This window comes from Acinonyx jubatus, chromosome A3 (genome assembly GCF_027475565.1).
Source record: "Acinonyx jubatus isolate Ajub_Pintada_27869175 chromosome A3, VMU_Ajub_asm_v1.0, whole genome shotgun sequence".
Lineage (NCBI taxonomy): Eukaryota > Metazoa > Chordata > Mammalia > Carnivora > Felidae > Acinonyx > Acinonyx jubatus.
In genome coordinates, this window is record NC_069388.1 from 25005620 (window position 1) to 25033276 (window position 27657).

The 27657-nt window shown below is 48.5% G+C and overlaps 1 protein-coding gene across 1 annotated transcript; it reads left to right on the forward strand.

Moving 5' to 3' along the window:
- The first annotated feature begins 331 nt into the window (after positions 1–331).
- SNTA1 (syntrophin alpha 1) lies at positions 332–27657 on the forward strand. Its single transcript, XM_027069865.2, has 8 exons — positions 332–787; positions 4759–4944; positions 20093–20297; positions 23166–23373; positions 23517–23647; positions 25619–25815; positions 26762–26949; positions 27034–27657. Exons 1-8 carry the CDS (start codon positions 478–480, stop codon positions 27124–27126), a joined length of 1518 nt encoding a protein of 505 aa, XP_026925666.1. The 5' UTR covers positions 332–477; the 3' UTR covers positions 27127–27657.

Here is a 27657-nt window from a genome sequence, read left to right on the forward strand (position 1 = left end):
GACGGCCAAAGCCTCGCACCAGGATCCATGGTTCTCATCCACGTCGGAGAGCTACAGTCCTGCCTCGACGTCCTTGCCCAGCTCAGAGTCTCCGCGGCGGGATCCTGCTCCGGACACGAAGCACCGCCCCCGTATAGCCCCGCCCATCTCCCCACTCAACTGCTTCTCTCCTTACCTATTGACCCCTACCCCACCTGCACCCTTACGACCGCAACCCCGAAGTAGTCCCACACTGCATCCTTTAGATGCAGGGTGCAGCCCCAGTCCTCCAGCCAGCATGCCTGCGGCCCCGCCCCTCGCCGGTAGCCACACCCCCTGACCAGCCCCGCCCCCCAGGCTCCACCCCCAGCGGCCGGGGGTAGGGTGGCGGCTGGCCCAGCTGGGCCCCCGCTGCCCTCTGCCCTAGGCGCTCGGTCGGAGCGGGCCGGGCACTGCGGGGCTAGGCGAGCTCGGCGGCCCGGGGGCTCGGAGGCGAAGATGGCGTCAGGCAGGCGCTCCCCGCGCACCGGGCTGCTGGAACTGCGCGCCGGGGCTGGCCCGGGGGCTGGCGCCGAGAGGTGGCAGCGGGTGCTGCTCAGTCTGGCGGAGGACGCGCTGACCGTGAGCCCCGCCGACGGCGAGGTCGGCCCGGAGCCCGGCGCCCCACGGGAGCCGGAGCCCGCGCAGCTCAACGGCGCCGCCGAGCCCGGCGCGGCGCCCCCGCAACTGCCGGAGGCGCTGCTGCTCCAGCGGCGCCGCGTGACGGTGCGCAAGGCCGACGCCGGCGGGCTGGGCATCAGCATCAAAGGTGGGCTCAGGGGCACCGGGGGCACCGAGGGCACGGGGTCGCGGTGTCTGTGGGGCCGCCGAGGGCGCAGAGGTCGCGGGGGCTGGCAGCGTACGGAGGACATAGAGTTGGAAGATTTCTGTCTGGGGGCAAGGAGGGTGTCTGAGGGGACAGAGGGAACGAGGACACCTGAGCACCAAGGTCGGAGGGGTTTTGGGAGTCGGAGGCCTCCTCCGGAAGGCACAGGTGGAGGGGGTTGGGGAGCACCGAGGACAGGTGGGTGGGGAGTTCTGTGTGGAGGCATAGAGATGTCAGGGGTTGCATGGACATGAAGGATAAGAGGAGCCCCAGGGGAGCAAAGGATGGAGAAAGGGGATTGAGGCCTGGGAAGCTCCTAGGCAAGGAGGAGGAAGTCCCTGGGACACAACCAAGGTGGAGGGGAGGGGTAAGGCCCCGAGTTCGGAGCACAAGGGTGGTTTGGAGACCTGGGTAGACAGGCTGGGCTCACAGACCCGGGTCCAGAAAGGATCTAGAAATCTGAGGGTCCGGGGCCCTGTGTACCTAGGTGGAGAGTCCTGACAACTGGGTTTGAGTTTCCTGATCCGGCCATCTCCACCTGGCCCAGAATTGAGAGGGGGTGACCATAGAGTTGCCTCTCTGAGAAATCTCATCCCCAATACAGAGAGCTTTCTTTAGGTTGCAACCAGGTTATGTTTGAGTCCTGGATCCATGTGAACTTAGACAATCACTTCCCATCTCTGAACTTTAGTTTCCTTACTATATAATGAGGATGATGATAGAGTTGTAATGATTCTCTGAGAACAGGAGTCTGAAGTACTCACCCTGCCAACACATAGTAGGTTCCTGGTTAATTTTTGGTGTTAGATGAGAGGAAAAACAGAACCCAGGAAAGACTCCCAAAGCAACTAACCATAGTGCTTAAAATCTCTGCATACTCCCAGCCGCTGGGTTTACCATTCCTACCCATCTGCTTCTCAGGTTGCTATCTGTCTTGGGAAGGGGTGTCAGCCCTTGTATCATCTTGAATATGCAGGTCTCTCTCCCTGGTGCTGGGTCTTATTCATTGGTGTCTCCAGACCCTTTGGCCTGGGTGAGGGGCTGGGGATGGTAGTGACTCAGCTACCACTGTGTGCTGAAGGCTGTGCCCAATACTCTAGGTTTATGATCTGTTTCATCCCAGCAAGAAATGGTAAAAAGTGGGGAGCATAATCTCCATTTTGCAGGTGAAGAAAGTGAGACTCACAAAAGTAAAACAATTTTCCCACGCTCACACAGTGAGTGACAGTGCTGGGATTTGAACTTCAATTATCAGGCCTCTTAAGTGCCGAGGGGTTTTGGTTCTTCCCTGTGGAAGGGCAGATTCCTAGGCAGCCAACCAAAGGAATCTAAAAGGGAGAAATGGGGAAGACAGAGAGTGGGCACCAGTCTTGTCCCTAAATTTTTTTTTTCAACGTTTATTTATTTTTTTGGGACAGAGAGAGAGCATGAACGGGGGAGGGGCAGAGAGAGAGGGAGACACAGAATCGGAAACAGGCTCCAGGCTCTGAGCCATCAGCCCAGAGCCTGACGCGGGGCTCGAACTCACGGACCGCGAGATCGTGACCTGGCTGAAGTCAGACGCTTAACCGACTGCGCCACCCAGGCGCCCCACCAGTCTTGTCCCTAAATTCCAGAATGGGAAAGGGCAACAGATCAATCCAGAAATTGCACACTCAATATGTCAAAGGAGGGAGGAACTTAGAGTTAATACAGAGTTCTATTTTATAGATAGACTAGCTGAGACTTGGAGAGAGCGTGGACTTTCCAAGGTCAGGTAAAGTTACGCCCTAGCTCCATAGTTCTAGGTGGGAAGGTACTTTTAGGAGGGGTCAGGGGAAAAAAAAAAAAGGAGGGGTCAGGGAAAGTGTCAGCTCCATTCAGTTCTTCCTTGGTAGAGACTGAGCTCCTGTTGCCACGATAACCTCCCTTCCAGGGTCCAGACCAGCCTGGGGCAGCCTAGAATGATCATAGCTTCAAACTGGACTGAAGTCCCTAGTTTCAGGTGGAGAAGAGCAGGTATAAATAGAAACCCATTCCTTTCTGGGCTTCAAGCTCTGTGCAGTGCAGTGAGCCTGTGTGGGGGTCAGGAGAGGCATTCTAGTCCTACCTTTGCCATCAATTTGTTGTGTGACCTTGAAATAATGACCTTCTTTCTATGGGCAACTAGTTCCTCATCTTCAATATTTTGGGGTGGACTGGTGATATGATATTTGAGGGCCTGACTTGCAGTCCACCATAGGGTTAAGAGTGTTGGTTCTGGAGCCAGGAGACCTGGGTTCAAGTACTGCTCTGCGGCCACTAACTAGCTGGATGACCTTGGGCTTCTCTCCATACCTCATTTTTCCTGATAGGAAACTGAGCATGCATGTGTGATTGGGGTGTTGTAAAGATGCAGTGAGACAACAGTGAAAGCATTTAGCACAGTGCTTGGCACTTGGTATGTGGAACTAATGTGAACTATTATGACGATTCATATTTTAAAATGATATTCAAGGGGTGCCTGGGTGGCTCAGTCAGTTAAGTGTCTGACTTCAGCTCAGGTCATGATCTCACAGTTTGTGGGTTCAAGCCCCACATCGGGCTCTGTGCTGACAGTTCAGGAGCCTGGACCCTGCTTCGATTCTGTGTCTCCCTCTCTCTCTGCCCCTCCTCTGCTCACACTCTGTCTCTCTCTCTCAAAAATAAATAAACATTAAAAATAATTTAAAAAAATAAAAATGATATTCAAGAATTTATCATTCAGTAAGATGTATTAGCTTTCTTTGCACCAGAGATGCAATTTGGATAGGCTTTTGAAATCTAGACTTAAAAATTTTTATTTTATTTTATTTTATTTTATTTTATTTTATTTTATTTTATTTTATTTTATTTTATTTTAGAGAGAAAGGGGCGCCTGGGTGGCTTAGTCGGTTAAGCATCCAACTTCGGCTCAGGTCATGAACCTTGTGAGTTTGAGCCCCACATCAGGCTCTGTGCTGACAACTCAGAGCCTGGAGCCTGCCTCAGAGTCTGTGTCTCCCTCTCTGTCTGCCCCTCTCCCACTGGCGCTTTGTCTCTCTTTCTCAAAAATAAACATTAAAATTTTTTTTAGAGAAAAGAGAGAGTGGGCGGGGGAGAGGGGCAGAAGGAGAAAATCTTAAGCCATGCTGAGCGTGGAGACTGACGTAGGGCTCGATCCTACAACCCTGGGATCATGACCTGAGCTGTAATCAAGAGTCATATGCTCAACCAAATGAGCCATCCAGGCATTCCTGAAATCTAGACTTTAAGGCCTTGGTTTACAGCTGGGTCCTAGATTGTCAAACTTTCTGATTGCTAAAGAGGAACTTGGGGGCCATAGCAATAGCTGACTTCTATCTTTATTCCAGATTAAGGAGTATCAGTGGGTTCCCCCATTGTAGGAAAATTACTTAAAATCCAAAATACTTAAGAAAAAACTATTGAAGCACTTTGTAAGTTACTCAAACACTGGCAAACACCCAAAGCACCAGTGACCAAACTACATTATGAATTTAGAAAATGATTTATTAGTGTTCCAGACTTCTAAGACTAATTTCTGAGATTCTCTTAACTCTCTCATCGCCACCTTCTTGGCACTGGGCTGGTCACTGAGGTAGGCCTTCAGAGGGAATTCTGCTTTGGGGCACCTAGGTGGCTCAGTCGGTTAAGCAGTTGGCTCTTGGTTTTGGCTCAGGTCATGATCTCACGGCTCATGGGTTTGAGCCCTGCATTGGGCTGTGTGCTGACAGCATGAAGCCTGCTTGGGATTCTTTCCCTCCCTTTCTCTGCCCCTCCCCTACTCATGCTCTCTGTCTCTCTCTCCAAATAAATAAACTTAAAAAAAAAAAGGAAAAGAAAGAATTTTGCTTTCGTGTGACTCTCAAGCATTGGAGCGTCTGCCTCAGTTTTTCCCTCTTTCTGTGCCTGTGCAGGGGGCCGAGAGAACAAGATGCCTATTCTCATTTCCAAGATCTTCAAGGGCCTGGCAGCTGACCAGACTGAGGCCCTCTTCGTGGGGGATGCCATCTTGTCTGTAAATGGGGAGGATCTCTCCTCTGCTACCCATGATGAGGCGGTGCAGGTCCTGAAGAAGACGGGCAAAGAGGTGGTGCTGGAGGGTAAGCACCGGGGACCCCAAGGATATTCACTTCTTTCCTATTTCCCCCAGGCTTCAAGTGGCTGCAGCCCAGCAGTGGGGGCTGGGAGGTGGGCAGAGATGAAAACAGAGACAGAACTTGGGGACCTGCCTTGAGACAGTATGGCGTGGTGGTGGGAGAGTTGGCCCAGAGCCAGACAGACCTAGTTTTCATTTTCTCTCTCCTGTTCATTAGCTTTGTGGACTTGGACAAGTCATTTCGTTTCCCTGGGCTTTAGTTTCCTCACCTGTAAAACAGAGATTTAACTTCTGGGTTATTTCTGTAACCCTTGCTGGGTTGTGTGATCAGGACAAAAGGTACATGGCAGGATCCTCCACCCAGTGAGTGAATCAGGGAAGGAGGGGGCAGAGCCTAGGGAGGAGGCAGCTAATATTCTTTCTTGAGGAAACTGGAGAGCTCCCAGCTCTAGGGTCCTTAAAACCCTGAGACCCATCCTCCCTTGGGAGAGGACTTGGCCTTTACATTGCAGGACATGAGATCCTTCCAGCAAGGATCAGAGAAGAGTTTTGGAGGAGGGACCTTGGTGGTTCCTCTCCACTATCCCCGCACTCTGTGGTCTTGGATGAGACCTTTGTCTTCTCTGGGCCTCAGTTTCCCCATCACTTGTTGTAAGTCTCTTGCTGTGACTGTCCCATATCTGCCTTTTGCCATCTCACTCAGGAGGTTTCTGTTTTGCTCAGCCCTTTCTTCAAACTCCCCTCTGTCAGTTCCGGAAGCTGTGGGGGCCTGAGGAATGTGTGTTTGGCTCTTGGCCCAGAACAGGCACAGGGAGATGGCGGGGGTTGATGGAGAATGCCATGGCTAGCAAAGCTGCTGAGCTGAGCCCCAAGCCTGAATCCTGATAGGTGGCCCTTGTTTTCCCAAACAGGTCTCCAAGAGGCCACAGAAACAAACAGGCTCTGGGTGATCTTTGGCATTCTTGTGGCCCTGACCTCAGTTCTTTCTCACTTCTGTTTTTATTTTTACATTTTCGATGTATCTATTTAAATGCCACTGGTGTATTTTTTAAATGTACACTTTAAAAAAGTCAAGTCTGCAGTATTGGCCCTTGAAGCTTAAGTATAACAGTCATAGTTTAACAGCAAGGTTAAATAACAAGATCACTCATAAATGATATGGGTATAAAAGACTCCGCTACCCTATGCCTCATTACTTTGGTATTTATAGCCAGTAATGCAGTTGAAACTCATCAAAATGTCATTCTTTGGTTGACTTGAGGAACTCTTTTAGGTTCTGCTATTTGAAAGTTTAATCTGTAGATGGTAAAATTTCTACTGCAGGCACATTTCTAATTCACGCTGAGGTCCTCCTCATGCTTTCATCTTTGGGGTGAGAATGTCTATCTGGGCTCTCAGCATGAGTCATTCTGAGAAGATAACATCTTTGAGTGTTAGAAGCTTGAGGTATCTCCTGGCTTCAGGAGCTAATACCCAAGCCTTCTGTATAATTCTTGTACTCCATTCCTGCCTTACTAAGCCAAGAAACATTTATAGACACCTACTGTGTACCTGGTGTGCAGAGCACTGGGTCAGAAGCTAAATCAGACCCAGGTTTTCTCCTGCAGGAGCTCACTATCTGGTGGAGGAGATAAAACATAAACACTGCCTCATTCATACAAATATTTATTTATTTATTTATTTATTTATTTATTTATTTATTTATAGTTTACTTCTTTATTTTGAGAGAGACAGAGAGAGAGAGAGAGAGCGCGAGAGCGCGTGCAAGCGGGGAAGGGGCAGAGAGAGAGGGAGAAAGGGAATTATAAGCAGGTTCTGCACAGGTTCCGTGCTGTCAGTGCAGAACCTGATGCGGGGCTTGAACTCACAAACCATGAGATCATGACCTGAGTCAAAATCAAGAGTTTGTTGCTTAACTGACTGAGCCACCCAGGGGCCCCTCATAGAAACTATTTAAAAATCAGTTTCTAAAATTCTCTCTGGGTGATAGGTACTAAGGAGGGCACTTGTTATGATGAGCACTGGGTATTATATGTAAGTAATGAATCACTAAATTCTACTCCTGAGACCAATATTACACTATATGTTAACTAATTAGAATTTAAATACAAATTTGAAAAAAAATAATAAAAATGAAAAAAATCTGTCCGCTCTGTGATGAATCTCTGGCCTTGGGTAAGACCCTTGTGTTCTCTGGCCCTCAGTTTCCCTATCAGTTGGGATTAGACCAGATCAGAGATGATCAGTAGCTTTCGTTTTGAGTGCCATCTTCCCTGGTGGCTACTGGGAGTCACGTATTTGGAAGGATTGGGGCGTCTTGTCTGGGCTCAGCAGAAAGGAGCTGGAAGTGATTAACAATGTGTATCATGGATACAGTAGGGAAGAGAAGTGTACCATTCCAAGACTGGGAGTCCTCAGCTGTTAACGTTTTTTGAGACTTTTCCCAGGGTAAGATCTTTCCTTGGCAAATCTTGCCCCAGGCCTCTGGCTGGAGCTTGGCCTATCTCTTGCCCCAGATAGGATGTGGCACATAGTAGGCACTCAATAAATGTTAGTAATTACCCTCCTGTCCCATCACATTTATAGAGAATTGATATTATTTCTTCATGGAATGTTTGGTAGCATTCTCCAGGGAAGCCATCTTTATGGAAAGGTTTTTAACTGCATTTCCCGTGTTCTTAATAGGGCAATTTTGATGATCTATTTTTTCTTGAGTGAGCTTTGGTAGTTTGTGTCTTTTAAAAAATTTGTCCATTTCATCTAAGTTGTCAAATTTGTTGGCATAAATTGTTTATAATCTTCCCATATTATTCCTCCCTTTTGGATGAGAGTGTTCTCTGCTTTCTCTTTCCTTCTCCTTTTATACTAGTCTCCTCAGTGGTTTTGAGGGGAATCTCAGTCTAGTGGGGTGGGGGGACAGCTGAGCAAAAATGCTAGATTACCAACGTGTCACAGGTGCTGAGATGGGAATCTGTCCATGGGTCAGAGGAGACAGTGGTCACTTCTCTCTGGATAGTCAGGAAAGACTTCCTGGAGGGGCGGGGGGAATGCTGGCACTTTATGAACCATAGCAGATGTGGGTATGGGGTCGGGGAAGGGCATTCCAGGCAGGGGAGCTGTGTGAACAAGACCTCAGGTCTTGTCAAGTCAATGACTTGCCTTACCTGGGGAGCTGCCTGGGAAGTAATTAGCTTTATCCTGAGCCTACGGTATAAGGAAGGGAGTGGAGAAAGAGGAGAGTATCCAGACTGAGAGACTTCGGAGCCTTGAATGCCAGGCTAAAGGCATTTGGACTTCCTCTGGAAGGAAACAGAGAGCCATTAAAGGGGACTCAGCAGGAGCAGCACATGGGCAGATCTGGGTTTTAGCAGCACCAGCCTGGCACTCCCTTTGGAGGGAGGCAGAAATGGATGCAGAAAGGCAGGGAGGAAGCTGGGGCCGTGAACAGGAAGGAGATGGTGATGGTTTCACCTAAGCAGGCTTGGATAAGAGGAAGAGTCTGGAGGTCGTGGCCTTCTTGTTGTTTTTTTCCAGCTTTTTCTTATTTGAAGTCTCTTTTAAGGTGCTCTCCTAGTACAGCATATTTGTGGAAGGGTAATTTCACCCAAGGCAGAAAAGGCGTGGGGGCAGGCACTGGGGTCAAGAGTCTGAATTGCAGGGGTGACCTGAGAAGCCTGGAGGACATGAGGCAGCCAGGATGCTGGCATGTGGTTGGTCCTTGAGATCTGATGGAGCTTATGGAGAAGGTAAGGGTCTGGTAGCTTCATCAGTCTGGACTCAGGGTTCCTGGGACCCTCTCTGGGCCTATGTTCCACCTATGTTCCAGCCTAATTACTAGCCACATCATTCAAAACTTTCCCACCCCCATCCCAGTCCTGGGGCCACGTCCAAGGGGCCATGGAAAGATGGCTTTTCCTTTGGATGTGAACCTGGCGGGGCAGCTGGGCATCTTTCCTGAGGCCTGGGGTTCAATGGGTACAGAGTCCCCAGAGAACGTCCTAGAAGGACAGATGTCACTAGCAAACTCTGGGTGCCAGACTTACTTCTCTGACCTAAGTCAGGGGTTCAGCTAGGCCTCGGTAACCCTAGCCTGCCTTGTAGACCTTTTCCCCTGCTAGTTCAGGGGTTTGCACAAATGTCTTCATCTTATTCTCAGCCACAGGGATGTGTTCGCAATCGGAATCTGGGCCCAAGCTGGCAGCCAACTGTCTGCTGCTTAGAGAGGCCCATTGTGTCCACGGACCTGGAGCCTGGGCCCTTGGAGACAGGCCTGGGAGCAAAGGGAGAGACAGCCAAATGCCTCCCCTCCCTCCGCCCACAGTGTGTCTGGCATGACGGGGACAGCAGTGACCCTGTGATGCCTTAAAAAATAATACTAAACGACAGGGGCGTCTGGCTGGCTCAGTCGGTAGAGCATATGACTTTTGACTTTGGGGTTGTGAGTTGGGTGTAGAAATTGCTTAAATATAGGGGTGCTTGGGTGGCTCAGTCGGTTGGTTAAGCATCCGACTTCGGCTCAGGTCATAATCTCACAGCTCATGGGTTTGAGCCCCACATCCGGCTCTGTGCTGACAGCTCCGAGCCTGGAGCCAGCTTTGGATTCTGTCTCTTCATCTCTTTCTTCCCCTCTCCAGCTCATGCTCGCTCTCTCTCTCTCTCTCTCTCTCTCTCTCTCTCTCTCTCAAGAAAGAAAGACATTACCTAAAAATAATTTTTTTAGGGGCGCCTGGGTGGCTCAGTCGGTTGGGCGTCCGACTTCGGCTCAGGTCACGATCTCACGGTCTGTGAGTTCAAGCCCCGCGTCGGGCTCTGGGCTGATGGCTCAAAGCCTGGAGCCTGCTTCCGATTCTCCCTCTCTCTCTGCCCCTCCCCCATTCATGCTCTGTCTCTCTCAGTCTCAAAAATAAATAAACATTAAAAAAAATTAAAAAAAAATAATTTTTTTAATAAGAGGTTTTTTAAAAAATTAATTTATTTATTTTGAGAAACAGAGAGAGAGCAAGCAGGGGAGGGGCAGAGAGAGAGGGAGGGAGAGAATCCTAAGTAGGCTCCGTGCTGTCAGCATAGAGCCTGACTCAGGCCTCAATCTCATGAACTGTGAGATCATGATGACCTGAGCTAAAATCAAGAGTCAAATGCTTAATCGACTGACCCACCCAGGCGTCCCAAAAATCAAATCTTTAAAAAATAATAATACTAGAGGACAGTAAAAATTAAAGTCAGTTTCAGTACTTTGTACAAAGTAGGGAAGGTACATTCCACATAACGGTCGAGTTTTAAAAGATAACAGGTGTAGGAGCGCCTGGGTGGCTTAGTTGGTTGGCATCCGACTCTTGATTTCGGCTCAGATCATGATGTCATGGTTCGTGAGATGGAGCCCTGTGTTGGGCTGTGTGCTGATAGCATGGAGCCTTCTTGGGATCCTTTCTCACCCTCTCTCTTTGCCCCTCCTCTACTCTCTTTCTCTCTCTCTCTCTCAGAAATAATGAACTTAAAAAAGAATAACAGGCAGAGAGTAGCATGTCCATAAATATTCATGATAAAAGGCAGTATAGAGTGATAGGAATTGCTATAATTCCCATTTTACAGACAAGGTCACCAAGGTTTGTTGAGAATAAATAACTTTCTTCAGGTCGTATGACTAAGAAATTGACAGAATTCAAACTGAGCTCTGTCTGGTTGCAGAAGCCAATATTGTTTCAGCCTTGGGTAATACCTGCCTTGCATGGTTATTTGCAAGATTAAAAAATAAAACACCAAGGGCAGTGCTCATAGTAGGTATTTGATCATTTAGTTTATTTGCTATTTTTAAGGATGAGACAATGCATTTGGAGTGCGTAGCACAATGTCTTTCACATGCAAACATTCAGTGAATGTCAGCCTTTATCATCTTTATATCAGCAGCAGCCATCATTACTGTTTTCTCCAGTATACTTGAAGGTCTTTCAGGGCAGGACTCATGTGTAGTTTGTCTCAGAGCCCTATGCCTGGCACACATTAGCTTTTGGCCAGTAGGGAATGATCTGTGGGGTACATCTCTGACCCTTTCTACTTTACCTTAACCATGTCAGTTTCAGTTGACTTTTCTAAATGTTTAAGATGGGGCTCAAGGCTCAAGCTGGGCTTGACTAAGTCCTGACAATGTTGGTTATAAGTCCTTGGAACTCCTGCTGGGTCCTCCCCTGGCAGATGGGGACTTCCAAGTGTCCTGCCCCAAATTTGGCTTAATATATCACTACTGTTAAAAGAGGGATGTAATTAATGGATGCAACTAATATGAAGCTATCCTGCTTGGCTTAGCCAAATGATGCTGTGCCCCTGAGGTGCCTGAGAGATTTCTGACCTGGGAACATAGTCACGAATGGAGCCCCCGCCTAGTCCTCCCATGGCCACAAACACCTATTGTTCCAATCATTGTTCTCAAGGAAACATTTATTTGGACACACACACACACACACATACATGCACACACACGGCTTTGGGCCATGTGACTCCCTATAGATAAAACTTGGCTTAATCTCTGCCTGGATCTTGATTAAAATGCCGGTGGGGCTCTGGAGACAGGTTCTGGCCCCAATTAACTGCATGAGTCTGGCTGCTGATGGTGGTGGAAGAAATAATAATGATAATAATAGTGATGATGGTGTCTGCTTTTTATTGAGCACCTACAGTGTGCTAGGCACTGTGCTAAGTACCTTCCATTTATTTTCTCATCAAATCCCCAAAACGACCTCTATGAATTAGGCTTGTTATTCATCCCACTCTGCAGATGAGAGCACTGAGACTCAGAGAGATAAAGCTGTTTTCCCGAGGTCACACAGAGATGGAATTTGAACTCAGATCTGTTAGAGGCAAAAACTTATGTTCTTAAGTATTTATACTGCACTGCAAGTCATGTTACATAAGGATCCAGACCCTTCTCATTGAACTGTTGCAGTTAGGTGAAGATGTTTTTGTGAGGGTCAAGTTTGGTGGTTGGTCCATAGTGGGCACTCAGTAAGTGCTTCTTTCTCCCACTACTAAGGTCCTGAAACCCTTTGCTTATTGAGTTGATGCGGGCTTCAACTCTGAATCCTTCTTAGATGGTTTGGGATGAGGTGCTATGTATTTTTCTTTTTAAAAAAATTTTTTAATTTATTTTTGAGAGAGAGTGAGCAGGGAAGGGGCAGAGAGAGAGAGGGAGACACAGGATCTGAAGCAGGCTCTGCGCTGTCAGAACAGAGCCTGATATGGGGCTCGAACTCATGAACGGCAAGATCATGATCTGAGCCGAAATCAAGAGTCGGATGCTTAACCGACTGAGCCCCCCAGGCATCCTGAGGTGGTATATTTTTTGAAGTAAACTAGATTTTTAAAAAATGTAAAAAGTGGGGCGCCTCAGGGGCTCATTCAGTTAAGTGTCCGACTTCGGCTCAGGTCATGATCTCACGGTCTTGTGTTTGAGCCCTGCGTTGGGCTGTGTGCTGACAGATCGGAGCCTGGAGCCTACTTCGGATTCTGTGTCTCCCTCTCTCTCTGTCCCTTTCCCACTCACTCTCTGGCTCTGTCTCTCTCTCTCTCTCAAAAATAAATAAACATTAAAAAAATTATAAAAAATGTAAAAAGCAATATGTGCTTAAAAAGAACCCAGGAGAATGTAAAGCAATTCTCTTTTCAAAGAGATAACCATAGTTGATATTTTCACACTTTCAGAAAGTTTCCATATTTGTTTTTATCATTTAACAAGTTGAGGAGGACATATTTCCAACTCAGTACATGTAGTTCTATCTCATTCTTTTTCTTCTTCTTTCTCTTTCTTTCTTTCTTTCGAGAGAGGGAGGGAGGAAGGAAGGGAGAGAGAGAGAGAAGGAGCAGGGAGGGTCAGAGGGAGAGGGAGAGAGAATCCCAAGCAGGCTCTGTACCCAATGTGGAGCCTGACATGGTGCTTGATCCCACGAGCCAAAATCAGGACCCGGATGGTCAACTGACTGAGCCACCCAGGCACCCCTCTGTCTCATTCTTTTTAATGATTGGGTAATATCCCATTATTGGGATTCATATATTTATTTAGCAAGTTTTTTTTTTTTAAGTAGGCTCCATATCCAGTGTAGGGCTTGAACTCATGAACCTGAGATCAAGAGTTGCATGCTCTACTGACTGAGCCAGCCATGCACCCCCATTTAACAAGTATTTACTGCACCTCTGCTCTGTGCCAGGATTCGATGGAGGCACCATGGATACAGCCATGCACAAGACTGAGCGGTCTGCTGATCAGGGAGCTCACGTCTTGTATTTAGCCACCCCTGCTCATGGACATTCAAGTTGTTCTTACCCTTTTGCCCCCAGACAGTGGTGCTGTGAGCCCTCTGTGCACCCGTGAGCATTCATATGAAGCGGGGCTCCTGCAAAGGATATTGTTAAGTCAAAGGGTTCACATGCCTTTAGGATCTTGAGAGATGGTATCCCCTGTACTGCACAAGGATGCAGTAAGGGGAGATTTTTATGCCCCAGAGTGTAGCAACTCAGGCTCTGTTGGTCAGCCCTAACGCAGGGCCTGCCAGGGGCTGGGAACTATTTATAACCTAGCCTTGCTGGACCAGCAGGACCTTAAAGGTCACTCCTTCCAGAGCCTGTTGGAACCACATGTCCTCTCCACACCATCTTTGGTGGGCCAGTGGGCAGCCTGGACACTAATCCACATAATACCTTACTCTGAGAGTTGTTACATCAGTGCCCATTATATAGGTAAGGAAAATGAGGCTCAGAGAGACCTTGGGACTCGCCAATGCCACATAGCAAGTGACAGGGCCCGGATTAAAATCTTTGCCTATCATGCTTCCTGTGCCCTTCCCCTTATACAGTCATACTGAGAACAGCCGCGGAAATAACAACCACACTGCTGTTCATTGAAGACTTACTCTATGCTAAGCAGGGCAAAGTGCTTTGCAGGTATTGAGTCTCAATACCCTGGGAGGTAGATATATTTTACTCCTATTTTAATGATGAAGAAATGGAAGATCTTGGATATCAAGTCACTTGTTCAGGGTCACAGAGCAACGAAGTTCAACCCAAGCCTCACTTCAGAGCCCGCATTCAATGTTTTCTTTCCAGGATGAGAAGCCTCAGGCCTGTCTATATTCATTCATTTAACAAATCTCATACTTCCTGATTACCTGGTACTATATGTCAGTACCTGATTACCTGGTACTATACTAGATTCTGAGGATCCTGTAGTGAACAAGAAAATAGGTCCCTGCTCTCATGGAACTGACATTTTGGTTGGAGGAGAGAGTATAGCCTAGTAAACAATTGGATAGGCCGTGTACTTTCTGGTAGGGGCAAGTAAGTGACCACCCACTGAACAGACAAGGAACAGCTTGAGCTTAGATGGCAGGCTTCAGCCAAGACTCACAGCCAGCACATTCAGTCACAAACATTTATTGAGCACTGGGATACGTGCTGGGAATACTATGTTGAGCCAAAACAGATGTATCCCTGAAGCACATATGTTCCCTCCCAGTTGTACTGGGCCAGGTGAATGGTCCTGCCCTGTCTCAGTTCCTTGTGTTTCTAGTAGAATCTTTTGGGGCCAGGGCTGGGGCCTGTCTTTTGTTGGCAGAGCAGGAAGTCCCTGGGAACTGGGGCCTCTGCAAGGGGCAGGGTGTTCTATGTATGTCTTAGCTTTCTTGGGGAGGAAAAGCCCATGTGTCACTGCTTTACCAGACTCCTGGGGCTCCTGGGCCAGGAGCTTGGCTGGGGAGGGTGTAGATACCAGCTGGACTTATCTTTGGAGTCTCAAGAATGCTGACCACAGGGCCATCAGCTCTCAGGCCACTGCTTTTGGATAGCCCCACCCTGCCTGGTCGGGTGACTCAGACAGAAATCAGAGCAGGGAGGAGGCCTCAGAGCTGGGCTATTTATGGCCATACTCTGGGGCCCCCAGCACCCCACCCCCAACTCTGGGACAAGCCAATTAGTTTGTGAAACCCAAGCCCTGTTTTGGGCACCGGCTGGTAGGCTGTCCATTTATAGTATGTTTCTGTGGGAAAGGAGAAGGAGGACCCAGTTCTGGGATGGCCCAGACGGGTGAGCAGGGGCTCTAGCAGTTTCTCTGGCTTCAAAGTTGACAAATGTTCATCTGCTGAACACGTAGCATAGGAGATCCCTGCTGGATTCTGGGGACAGAGAGATAAGTCAGATGAGGTCCCTGCCCTCACAGTGCTCCCAGCCTGGTGGGGCCCACAAACTCCCACACAGACACATAGCGGAGTGTGGTCTAGGGGTCTGCAGAGTGATGGGTGTGGTGGATCCAGAGTGGGCATCTGGAAAGGCTTCCTAGTGGGGTGACGGGACTGGGCTGGGCTGGGCTGTGGCAACTTCTCCCTCTTGAATGAACCTGTCTGGCCCTGGCATTCGTTTCTCCATTCATAGAACATTAACTCTGGGTTCAAGTCAAGTCCAGCTTCTGTCCTCTAGGAGCTTCCATTTTTGTGAGAGAGACAGCCCCAACCCACAAAATCACAGCAGAGTTCTACGAAGGGCAGGGGTAGCTGATAGGTAAGAAACTCATGTTTCTTGAGTCCCCGACTTGTGCCACATGTTTTATGGCATCTCATTTAATTCTAACATCTCTCTGAAGTAGACATTGTTATTCCTCTGTTATTAACTTGCAGACAATTGAATTTCCTTGTCCGTGGTCACACAGCTAGACAGTGCTGGAGCTGGAATGCAAACTCAAGAGTGCCTGTCTCTAAACTATGTACTAAGGGCATTCTGTGCAAAGGGAACTGCATTTTGAAAGGTGTGGACATTTGGAAACTCATACAGTTTCTTTGAGCTCTGAGAAGGCCAGGATGATTAGACTAGAGAGTGAGATTTGGGATATGGCAGGAGGTAAAGCCAGGTGTAGGCAAGGCCCAGGTCCTGAAGAGTCTTGGATTTTGATGATGGGAGCCAGGGCAGGACTTTGGTCAGGGGAGGGATGTGGCTGGTTACAGCAGGGGGATATATCAGTTGTAGCCTCCCCATCTGGTGTAGTGGGCGGGAGGACTGTATCAATCAGGGTGCTTTTCTCTGCAAGTAACAGGACTCAATTCAAAGAGGTTGACACATTGAAGGAAACGAGTTTTCTTCCAGAATACCTAAAAGCAGCATGTCCGTAGGGTAAATTAATTTAACACCTCACCATTCTTAGTGTGTTTAAGCATGCTTGTACTTAAAAAGTGACTATTGGGGCACCTAAGTGGCTCAGTTGGTTGAACGTCTGACTCTTGATTTCGGCTCAGGTCATGATCTCATGGTTTGTGAGTTCGAGCCCCATGTCTGGCTCTGAGCTGACAGTGTGGACCCTGCTTGGGATTCTCTCTCTCCCCACCCCTCTCTCTGTGTCTCTCTCAAAATAAATAAAATAGTAAATTTAAAAAAATTTAAAAAAAGTGACTATCATTGCTTTGGGACCAACTTCCCTCCCAGCAACTTTTAAAGGCTAGAGGAGAGGAAGGGAAGGGAATATACTTTCCCTCACTTCTCATTGGCCAGAATTGTATCATCTGCCTCTACCTAAACCAATCACAAGCAAGAGGGATGGAAAGATCATGATTAACTTTGACCAATCATGATTTTCTTCCTTGTTTGGGGAGAAGCCCAATCTGTAGGGCTCAGAGTTCTGTTAGCAAAGAAAGGGGGAAATGGTTTGGCTGTCAGATAGGCTGTGATGTGTCCCAGCTCTATCACCCCTTGAGACATAATCCAGTAGTCAGTCCTGGGGTAAGTCACTGCTGTAATGATGAGGATGAGTCATTGAGTCAATTTTAGTCCTAGTTCCCAACTTTCAGACCTAGTCTTGGTTCTTTCAAAAAAAAAAAAAAAATCCTGCACTTATTTTCAACTTAACTGCTCTTCCAACCCCAATAGGGTTTGTAACTCCCTTTCATTCTCACTGCTATTTGTCTTGGATCCTGTCTGAACCTGAGGGACAGTCTTCTGTGATAGAAATAGCTTCTTATCTGTTTTTTCCAGGGAGCTGGGCCAAGAGCTGCTTCCTCACCCCTTCTTGGCTTGTCTGCTCTCAGGCAGAGCATACTGGCTGGGCTTTGACTGCAGAAGTCAGATGGCTAGCAAGTCAGATGGCCATGAGGGCATAGTAGTTGAGGGGAGAGTAATGGAAGCTTCTTAAGGGCTAGCAGGCATAGGCACCTCTTAGTGGATGAGGAGACTGCTACTCATCAGAATTGGGAAAGTGGTGTCTGGGTTGCTCAGTCTGTTGAGTGGCCGACTCTTGGTTTTGGCTTAGGTCTTGGTCTCATGGTTTGTGGGTTCAGGCCCCACATCAGGCTCTGTGCTGACAGTGTGGAGCCTGCTTGGGATTCTCTCTCCTTCTCTCTCTGCCCCTCCCCTGCTTGGTGTCTCTCTCTCAAAATAAATAAATAAACTTAAAAAAATTTGGAACAGTCCAGATACTAGGGCAAATCTACCAACTCTTTCCCCTTCTTCCTTGCTAATAGAAGCCTGATTTTATTGGGTGGAAATATGCTCAGCTCCTGAGGCTGAATTGTGATTGGTCTAAGTCATGACTATTCCCTTTTTACTAATGATTGTGCTAGAAGTGGGCATGGAGCCCAGTCAGGCCAATGAGATAAAAGGCTTCATGGGAATATTTACCTCTCTGATAAGGGAGTTGTGAGGAGAAAACCTTTTACTGCCTGTCTTCTCCCTTCCTGCTTTGGGTTTTGTCATGTAAGGAATGTTTGGCTTGAGCTGTGGCAGCCATCTTGTGGTCATGAGGGGAAGGCCAAGAGAATGGCACAGAGGTCTACCCTGCTTTCAATTTAATTGAGTCATTGAACCAATCCTAGATTGCCTTCCTCTAGATTTTTTTAATAGCATTTTATTTAATTTTTAATTATTTGTATTTTAGTAGACTCCACACCCAACATGGGGCTTGAACTCACAACCCTGAGATCAAGAGTTGCATGTTCTACCAACTGAGCCAGCCAAGTGCCCCTAGATTTCTTGTTATGTGAAATTATAAATATCTTTATTTCTTAAGGCACTTTTATCATATATTCTATTATTTGCAGCCCAACTCATCTAATAAATATAACAAGAATGACCAAAATATTTATTACCAATTAGCCTTGATGGATTGGTAATGGCTGCCATAAAGCACTATGATTGATTTATGGTGTCTTCCATGAGCAAGGGACAAAGAAAGGGTAGCGCAAGTGCATATGTTTACCATTCCAGTCCTACCTAGGGCCAGTCCAATACCTGGCACATGGTAGGTATTCAAGAAAACTGACTTGTTTCTGAATCTGTACTCCCACAGGCTCTTCTTAGATCAACCTTCTCATCATGTTGCCTTTCACTTGTAGCTGCATTGTTAGCGAGATCTGCCTTTTCTAAAAAGGCATTGGTCGAGGCCCCAGTGAAGACTCTTTTGGTTGCAAATATCACAACTCCTGTTGGGATGGCAGTTTGACATTCTAAAGGACGAGTATCAGAAACAAGAGCGTTAACCGGTGATTGGCAGGGCCTTCCCTCTGTCTCTCAACATGCATCTCCACTAATTTTCTCTCTTATAAACCAGCTTTCTCCTCTTCACAGCAGAAGGTCGTTGCCCCCATAGCATTCAAGTTTGTTCAAGATACCAGCCGAGGATCTCTCCTACTGTCAATTTGGGTATACTAGTGTGGGTCAGGTGTTCGCTCTGGTCCAGGTAGCATATCCAGAAGGGCAGGATCACATATCCGAATGTGAATTTCTGGGTTCGTTGGGCAGAGAAGTAGATCAAAGCTGTTATCCTAGAACTCTGCTGTCCAGTGTGGCCACCATTAGTTCCAAATGGCTATTCGAATTTAATTTTAAACTAAGATTAAATAAAAGTAAAAATTTAGTTCCTCACCTGTATTAGCCACATTTCAAGTGCTCAATAGCCACATGTGGCTAGTGGCTACTGTATTGGACAGTGTATATATGGAACATTAACATAATCACAGAAAAATCTGTTGGACGATGCTATTTAAATTTTTTTTAACGTTTATTTATTTTTGAGATGGAGAGAGACAGAGCATGAACGGGGGAGGGTCAGAGAGAGGGAGACACAGCATCTGAAACAGGCTCCAGGCTCTGAGCTGTCAGCACAGAGTCCAACATGGGGCTCGAATTCACGGACCATGAGATCATGACCTGAGCCAAAGTCGGCCGCTTAACCGACTGAGCCACCCAGGCACCCCTGGACGATGCTATTTTAGAAGGTGTCTACTATACTTACTCAATGATGTTTGGTCAGAGCTAAGAGCACCTATATTGGTTAGGGTACAAGTTATGCTGCTTGTTTCTTATGCTATGTTTCTTAGGTAACAGTCCAAGTCTGACATGGCATCTCCAAGGGCCAGCATCCATTTGTTTCTGTTTTGTGGTCAGCCTCCCTTAGACTGTGGCTCATGTCCTCATGGTCAAGATGGTGCTTCACCAGTCTGTGTCCCAGCTAGCTCAACTCTGTCAGGGGAAAAGAGGAGGAAAGGAAGGGTATGCCCCTTTCTTTAATAGGCAGAATGTGGTAGCGGCACACATCCCTTCTGCTCTCATTCTATTGGCCAGACTAGACCACATAAGCACGTATAGCTATAAAGGAGCCTGGAAAATGAAGTCTTAAGCTGGGAGGCTATTGCTATATCGGATGACAATTGCCAGCCTGTCCCACAGGACTATCTCATTCAATGCTTCCTCTTTGCAGATGAGCAGGCTGAAGAAATAGAAGCAAACAAGGAGGCTGTGGCAGAGCAGTCACATCTCCTGACTCCTGTTCAGTGCTCTTTCACTGCCTTGTTGTAGCTGTTGTCCATTCCCTTTAGGCAGTCATCCCCAAAATCCAAACGCTTCTGCTTACTTGGTTAGATTTAGTCACATGGCCACACCTAACTGCAAAGGAGGCTGGGAGCTGTGGTCTTTCTTCCAGGTGGCATGGATCTATAAACCAGGGGAAACATGAGAGCTTGGATGTTGGCATGCATCCAGTATTTTCTACCACACTGCTCTGTCAGAGACTTTGGCCTAGAGAAGGATAGTGATATTGGACATAAATTAAACCCTTATGAATTACTGACAGTTGTGATGTGTGCCACACGGGAGCCCATGTCACAACAGTAACTACTGACCTGTGCTCTGACCAGTCAAGTACATGAAAGAGGTCTCACCGTATTTCAAGAACTCTGCCGGCGGGACTTCGGTTGGCTGGGACTCGCCTCCTGCTTCACCCCTTCAGCGACAGCTGTCTTCCCCTGGCCCCCCACCCCGGGACATCAGTGATGCCAAACACATATCCTTGAAGATGGCATATGTCTCGAGGAGGTGCACCCCCACTGACCCGGAGCCCAGGTAAATCTGGGGTGGGGAGCAGCTCAGACGGATACGCCTTGGTGTTAAGTGGTGGGGCCAAGGGAAAGATAGCCCTGTGTTGCAAGTGGGCAGTACAAAGTCTGAACATAGTGGGGCTTGAGAAATGTTTGTTGAAGGATGTAAGAGTGAAATTAAGGGGATGATGGTATGCTTTGCTTCTCTCTTCTTCCTCTGAGCAGTTCACATCTGAGAAGGAGCTTGGTCTGCGGAAGAACCCTGGGCTCCAGTCCTGGTTCTCCATGGACTAGTCCCTTTTCCTCACTGACCTGTAGCTTCCTCACTGGGAAATAAAGTTTTCAGACCCAGTGGTCCCTTCAAGTCTCTTCTAACTCTGCTGAGGTTCTTAGATGTCTAGTAACATTCGTGTCAGGGCCATGGAAAATACCATCCTTCACATATGAGCAGCCCTTAACAGGTCACTGATGGTAAGATTGGTAACAACCAACAATATTGAGTGTTTACCATGCACATTTTAATTCAACTCTCACAGCGACCCTATGAGCAAAGTCCTATTATTTCACCCCCATTTTGTAGATGAGAACAGAGAGAGGAAGTAACCTGCCCAAGATCACACAACCAGGAAGGGATGGAACTTGCCTCATTCCAGGTAGCCCTCTCTGCTTTAGAAATTGTAGGTGCCTGAGTGATGGTGGTGGGTGAATGGAATATATGTTGATCAAGTGGGGTATGCAGTATTGGGGGTAGTGTGTATATGGCATGAGCATAAAAGGCTTGTGCTGTGGGTCCTAGTTACAGCCGGGGTCAAGGCCAGGCAGATGCCCAACATTGACCTGGAGGTTCAGATCCAAATCTTTTAGCACTACTCGATGCCCCAGCCCCAGACTGCCCCCATGAAGCAAGAACTGGTGATTCACAGGTCACTTAAGGTGTTCCACCAAAGGGGGCTTTTGTATTGAGTGAAGGTAAGGTGGTATTAGTCCTTCCTGAGACTTACTTACATGATTAGGTTAATCGTGGTTTCCAGCCTGATCCCAGATATCACACATTTCTGTGTGTGCACATGTAGTTGATGTGTAAATGCAAAAACTTTGTGTATATATGTACGCATTTGCATGGCTATGGGTGTAGATTTGTGTATACGTGTTGGTGCATGTTTGTGTTAATATTCATATGTGTATGTGCATGCATGCACACGTGCTCGACCATGTGCACATATGTAATGTGTGTAACATGAATATAACTGTGGTTCCATATTGGCACAATGTTCCAGTCAAAGGAACACAATCTGGTAACCAAAATAAAAATGAAAAATATTTCAAGCTTTTACTAAGTTTTAGGATTATGTCAGGCTACAAGTATCAGAAATGCGAATCTGCAATGACTTAAATAAATGAGGGATTTATTTTTCCACATGTTTAAGAAACATGGGTCAAGAATGCCTTTGAGGAACCAGCCTTCCAGCTTCTTCCTCTGCCATTTTTATTGTGTATTTTCTTCTTGGAGGCAGAATGGTGGCTGCATGCCCAAACATGTGCCCATGTTCCAGATGGGAAGAAGGCAAAAGGCAAAGGAAATTTTCTCCTTGCATTTTGTTCTTTTGCTGCATAACAGACCATCCGAAAATTGAGTGGCTTAGAAGATAGCAGTTTATTATTTCTTACAATTCTGTAACCCGGGCTGGCTCGGCTGGCCAGTTCTTCCGCTCTGTGTGGCACCTGCTGGGGCTGGAAGTACAAGATGGCCGCTTTGCCCCCATGTCTGCTGCCTCAGCTGGAACGGTTGGAACAGCTAGGGGCTGGCTGAGCATTCCTCTTTCCAGAAGTCCTTTCCACATGCCTTGTTTGTTCTATCTGGGTAGTTGGTCCCTGGGTACTTGGATTTCGTGGTGGCTCAGGAATGCCAGAATGTCACTTCTGCCACATTGTATTTGTCAAACCAAGTTACAAGGTCAAGGAGAAGAGAAATAAGCTTGACCTCTTGATGAGAAAAGTGGACTGGATGTTCAGAGAGGGATGGATTTGGTGGAGGCCATCTTTGGAGAGTAACCACCACATCTAGGGAAGCTTTACCTTCCCTTGGGAGGGGGCACCCTCCCCAGAGACTTCTGGCTGTATCTCATGGTCAGACCTGGGTCCCCTGGCCAGCCCTGGTTGCAAGGGAGGTGGGAATTCAAGTATCTTGCTTCCTCGCTCTGCAGTGGAGGGAGGCAAAGGTGAAGGGGGTTGGGTATTGTGTGAGCCATCTTTTAGATTCTGCCCTGCTTCATCTGTTACAGAAAGGCCAAAGAGGAGCGAATCTTTAATATTCCACATAACATTTTAAAATCCTTTCCCTGTCACTAGTCCTCTTGGTACCTCCCTGAAACTCGTCCCCCACACTTGTCCACAATCCCTCCTCCCTTCTTCCTCCTTCACTCCTCCAGCTCTAGCTCTTTCTGTGTAGACTGACTTGGCCTCTCAAGCCTCTCCAGGTTCTGTGCTCCCCGCCCCCCTTGCAGTATATCACTTTGGTCCTGTGCCACAAAGGAAAAGCTGGGAGCTGGGAGCTGGTCTAGCAGGAGAATCCTTCTCCTTAGAAACCAGGAGAAAAGAGTAAGATCACGAATCCTCACACAGTGATTTTGGCTCCTATCACACATGTTTGAGTATGTGTTTAATTCGTATGTATATGGTTCTGTGTATGTATGTCGTAGTCTCTTGTCCCTTGACCCCATGAAGCCCCAGTTTGGGCTGGAGCCCCAGCAGTGAGTATCGCTCCCGACTGTCTCGTGGACACCCTGTGGTTTCTCCTGGTCTTGCAGCGAATGGGGTTTCGGGCCAGATTTCAAGGTTGGGCAGCTGCAGCCTAATGGACTTGTCCTCCCCTCCGTTCTATTTGTGCCTGCAGGTATTTGGAGATCTGTTCAGCAGATGGCCAAGACACCCTCTTCCTGAGGGCCAAAGATGAGGCTAGCGCAAAGTCGTGGGCAGCTGCCATCCAGGCCCAAGTCAACGCTCTGATGCCTTGGGTCAAGGACGAGCTGCAGGCACTGCTGGCAGCCACCAGCACAGCTGGGAGCCAGGACATCAAGCAGATCGGCTGGCTGACTGAGCAGGTGCCTGCTGGGCCAGGCATCTGTCTGCTACCTCTATCCCCTCCCCTGGAGCTAACCCCATTCCCATTTATCATCTCACTCCACCCTGGCCCTCTGACCTCTCCCCTCCCTGCCCCACCTCACTGTTGCCTTGCCCCCTGCAGCTGCCCGGTGGGGGCACGGCACCTACCCTGGCCTTGCTGACCGAGAAGGAGCTGCTTCTCTACTGCCATCTACCCCAGACCCGGGAGGCTCTGAGCCAGCCAGCCCGTACTGCCCCACTCATTGCCACCAGGTATCCATGGGCAGGCAGGGGTGTATGTCTCACCCAGAGGTTGGGGGATGATGCTCTCGATGGGCCTCAGAGGTGGGGGACCCCAGCCCCACTCTGCCCTGAGTTATTTCCCACGTGACCTGAAGCAAACCTCTATCTTGTCTGGGCCTCAGTTTCTTCATCTGTAAGATGGCGGTTTGCAACAGAAGGATGTGAGGTCCCACCAGTCACTCACTGATTGACACCTACTCTGCCCAACCTAGTGGAGCATAGTTCAGGGGACAGGGAGCTGATCCCAACAGTCTGCCCTCAGGGAGTATCCAGTCTGGTGGGGGAGGCTGACAGCCTTCAAGCGTGGAGGTGAAGGAACCACTTAACTCTGCCTGGCCTGATGGGGAAGGCTTTAGCTGGAGGTGATATTGAGCTGGACTTTGATGGTTGAATAGAAGTTTGCTCTTTAAGAAAGAGTGGAAGGTCATCTCACACAGAACAACACGGTCAAAAGTACAGAAGTATTAAGGGCTGGTGCATGTTCATAGATCTTTGAGTGTGCTATAGCCAGTATGTAGAATCTGTACAAGAAATGGAGAGAAATGAAACAGAGAGTTGTCAGGGCCTGATCTTACAGAACCTCTAGTCCCTGGTTAAGGAATGCTAGTTCTATCTTAAGAGTTGTGGCGGAGTGGAAGGGTTTTAGCCTGGGAGTGAGGTGACTTGGGTTGTGTTTTAGAAGACTCTCTCTGGTTGCCATGTGGAAAATTCAGTGGAGGGGGCAGGATGGAAGCTGGGAGGCTGGTGCAGTCATGCAGGAGAGATGGTGGAGGTGGGTGGAGGCAGCAGATGGAGAAGAAAGGCCGCATTTGCATTGGAAGACACACGGGTGGTAAAATTAACTGGGCTTAGTGTTTGCCAGATGGGGAGGGTGAGGGAGGTGGACAGGATGAATGGATGAATGGGGGGGTGTTGGAGTTGGGGTCCGGTGGGCAGTGGAACTAGGGGTGAGAGTGCAAAGCGGGGAGGCTGGAGCAAGATGCTCCAGTGTGTTGGGGACAGAGAGGGGCTTAGAAAGGAATCTTGGGGACTTGTGGGTTTGTAGTTCTGGGCTGGAAAATGGAAAACTGGGTGTCAGCAGCAGCTCTGGGGGGAGCTGAAGCTACAAGAGAGAGTGTGTGTGGAATGAGGAACTGAAGAGGGCTAAGGGCCAGAACTCTGAGGCTGTTGCCCAGAGAGGGGCAGTAAGCTGCCCAAGGTTACACAGCAAATGGGAATGAAACTGAAGGCCCAGGCCCTTGCTGCTCATGCCTTTTCCTCTGGGTGGGGCTCTGGCCTATGTGTTAGGAGCTGCCTGTCTGCCAAGGACGAGCAGGTCATGGATTGCCAAACTAATCAAGTGACTCATGAATTCAGGTCACAAGAGTTTATTTAAGATCTACTATATGCTCAGCATTGGTTTAATTGCTGAAAATAGAGTGGTGAACAAATAAGACAAAAATTCTTATCCTAGAAGATATTCTAGTGAAAGAGACAATCAAAAACCAATGGAAACAAATAAAGAATAAGTATAATTTCTGGTATCATGATGAAAAGTAAGGCTAGTGAGTGCCAGGGGTACTATTTTAGACAGGAAGTTTAGGGAGGGCTTCTCAGAGGAGACAACATTTGAACAAAGATCTGAAAGAAGTGAGGGAGTGAGTCGTGCAGATAATCGGGGAAGAGTGTACTTGATGGAGGGAACAGCATATGCAGAAGTGCTGAGGCAAGAATGTGCTGGGTGTGTCTGAAGACACTAGTATGGCTGGAGCAGAGGGATCAAGGGGGAGGGTGGCAAGAGGTGGGCTCTTGTGAGTCAATCGGGGCCCTTCTGGAAGTCCTGTTCCCTGATTATATGGTAAAGGAGTCACAGGTCCCTTCCCAGGTCACCACCCCCTTGGCCCAGAACTATTTCCTGACTGTCTGAGGCCTTATACTTAGCCCTCTGCCCCCTGCCCCTAGGCTGGTGCACTCAGGCCCCTCCAAGGGTTCGGTGCCCTATGATGCAGAGCTCTCTTTTGCCTTGCGCACGGGCACACGTCACGGTGTGGACACTCACCTGTTCAGCGTGGAGTCACCACAGGAGCTGGCTGCCTGGACCCGCCAACTGGTGGATGGCTGTCACCGGGCTGCCGAGGGTGTGCAGGAGGTGTCTACAGGTGGGCTGGGTGGATCTGGGAGTGCCTCTCTGGTAATGAGCCTCTTACCCCCAGAGGCATTCAAACTTTCTTCTTCAGGTGCTTCAGGAGGGGCATATAAAGTGGGGTTTGGGGTCTCCACAGTCTCTTTTTTTTTGGCTGTGCAGGTGCCCCGGTGGGTAGTGAGACCCTTTTCCCTGGGTTTTCTTGCCCTGGCTTTGTGATTACAGTGGTGAAGTTGTGAGAGATTGTGCCTGGAGTAGGGTTGCCAAATAAAAATAGGACACCACTTAAATGTGAATTTCAGATAAACAACAAACACCTTTTTAGCATAAGTATGTCCCAATTATCCATTGTTTACCTGAAATTCACGTTTAATGGGGCAATTCTACAGGTCTCTAAGGTCTTCAAGGGCCATGCTTGGTGGGTCTACTGATACCTTTATAGGGAGGGAGGGAATGGGCCTTCTGTACATGGCAGAGTTTAAACTTTCCCTTTCCACTTTTTTTTTTAAAGTTTATTTATTTATTTTGAGAGAGAGAGAGAGCAAGCGCAAGTGGGGGAGGGGCAGAGAGGAGAGAGAGAATCCCAAGCAGGCCCCATGGTGTCAGCACAGAGCCTGACATGGGGCTCAAACCCACAAACCATGAGATCATGACCTGAGCCGAAATCAAAAGTCCGATGCTTAGCCGACTGAGCCACCCAGGTGCTTCTTTCTGGTTCCACTTTTGTTGTTGCTGAAAGTGGGACTAGAAGTGGGGTATTGTTTCTCTGAGGGCCCGTTTTCTGTATTTTAGGGTGGGGGCAACTCCATGCAGGGTGAATATACAGATGACATAATAGGCAGTAAGCTTCCCATCTCTGGTGGTATTGAAGCCCCATTTTCGGAGTTGCTGGTGAGGGTTGGAGGTGGGGCTTATGGTCCCTGAGGTGCTGGCTGTGCCTGTGCCCACATGCCTCCCTGCAGCCTGCACGTGGAATGGCCGTCCCTGTACCCTCTCTGTGCACATCGACAAGGGCTTCACGCTGTGGGCGGCTGAGCCCGGTGCGGCCCGAGCTGTGCTGCTCCGGCAGCCCTTTGAGAAGCTGCAGATGTCCTCAGATGATGGTGCCAGCCTCCTTTTCCTGGACTTCGGGGGTACTGAAGGAGAGATTGTGAGTAGAGGGCGTGGGGGGCTTTGCTCTCCTGGAGGCCAGGCTGGATGGGGCTCCTGACCCTTCTTTCCATCCACCCTGCAGCAGCTGGACCTGCATTCGTGCCCCAAAACCATGGTCTTCATCATCCACTCCTTCCTCTCGGCAAAAGTCACCCGCCTGGGGCTTTTGGCCTAGAGATCACCGGATGCACTAGCCCTGAAGAGAGGGTATCTACCACATGGCCTGACCTGGCCCTCCGCTGACTGCCTGCTCACCACTGGGCTGAGGGAAGGGAGAGGAAAGGAACAAGAGTGCAGAGTCCCAGCTTCTAAGGGAGGCTGGGACAGTCTTGGGACTGGGACCCAGACTCAGGACACAGTGGATCCTGCCTGTGATGGGGTAGCCTCCCAGTTGCCCCATCATCTCCACATCAGTGCCTTTTGCAGAGAGATATTTTGTGTACACAAAAGCCATTCCGAGCCTGGGACCTGCCCCTGTGGGGATCCTGACCCCAGACAACAACTGCCAGGCCTCCTAGAGGCCCCTAAGCCACCCTCAGAGGCCTCATCTGAAGGGAGTTCCCTGGGGTCCATGGCAAGAGAAAGAGGAAGAACCTTTCTGTTCATTTCTCCCCTCAGCTCCACCACCTTGGGGCATCTGGTTTTTCTCTTCATCCTCTCTCCTCCTTACTCTTGGATAAATAAACAGCCTGTGAGTACATAGGCA

Coding starts and splice junctions, on each gene's coding strand:
- SNTA1 (XM_027069865.2), top strand. CDS start 478: ATGGCGTCAGGCAGGCGCTCCCCGCGCACCGGGCTGCTGGAACTGCGC. Junction 788..4,758: donor GCTGGGCATCAGCATCAAAG/GTGGGCTCAGGG, acceptor GTGCCTGTGCAG/GGGGCCGAGAGAACAAGATG. Junction 23,374..23,516: donor TCGGCTGGCTGACTGAGCAG/GTGCCTGCTGGG, acceptor TGCCCCCTGCAG/CTGCCCGGTGGGGGCACGGC.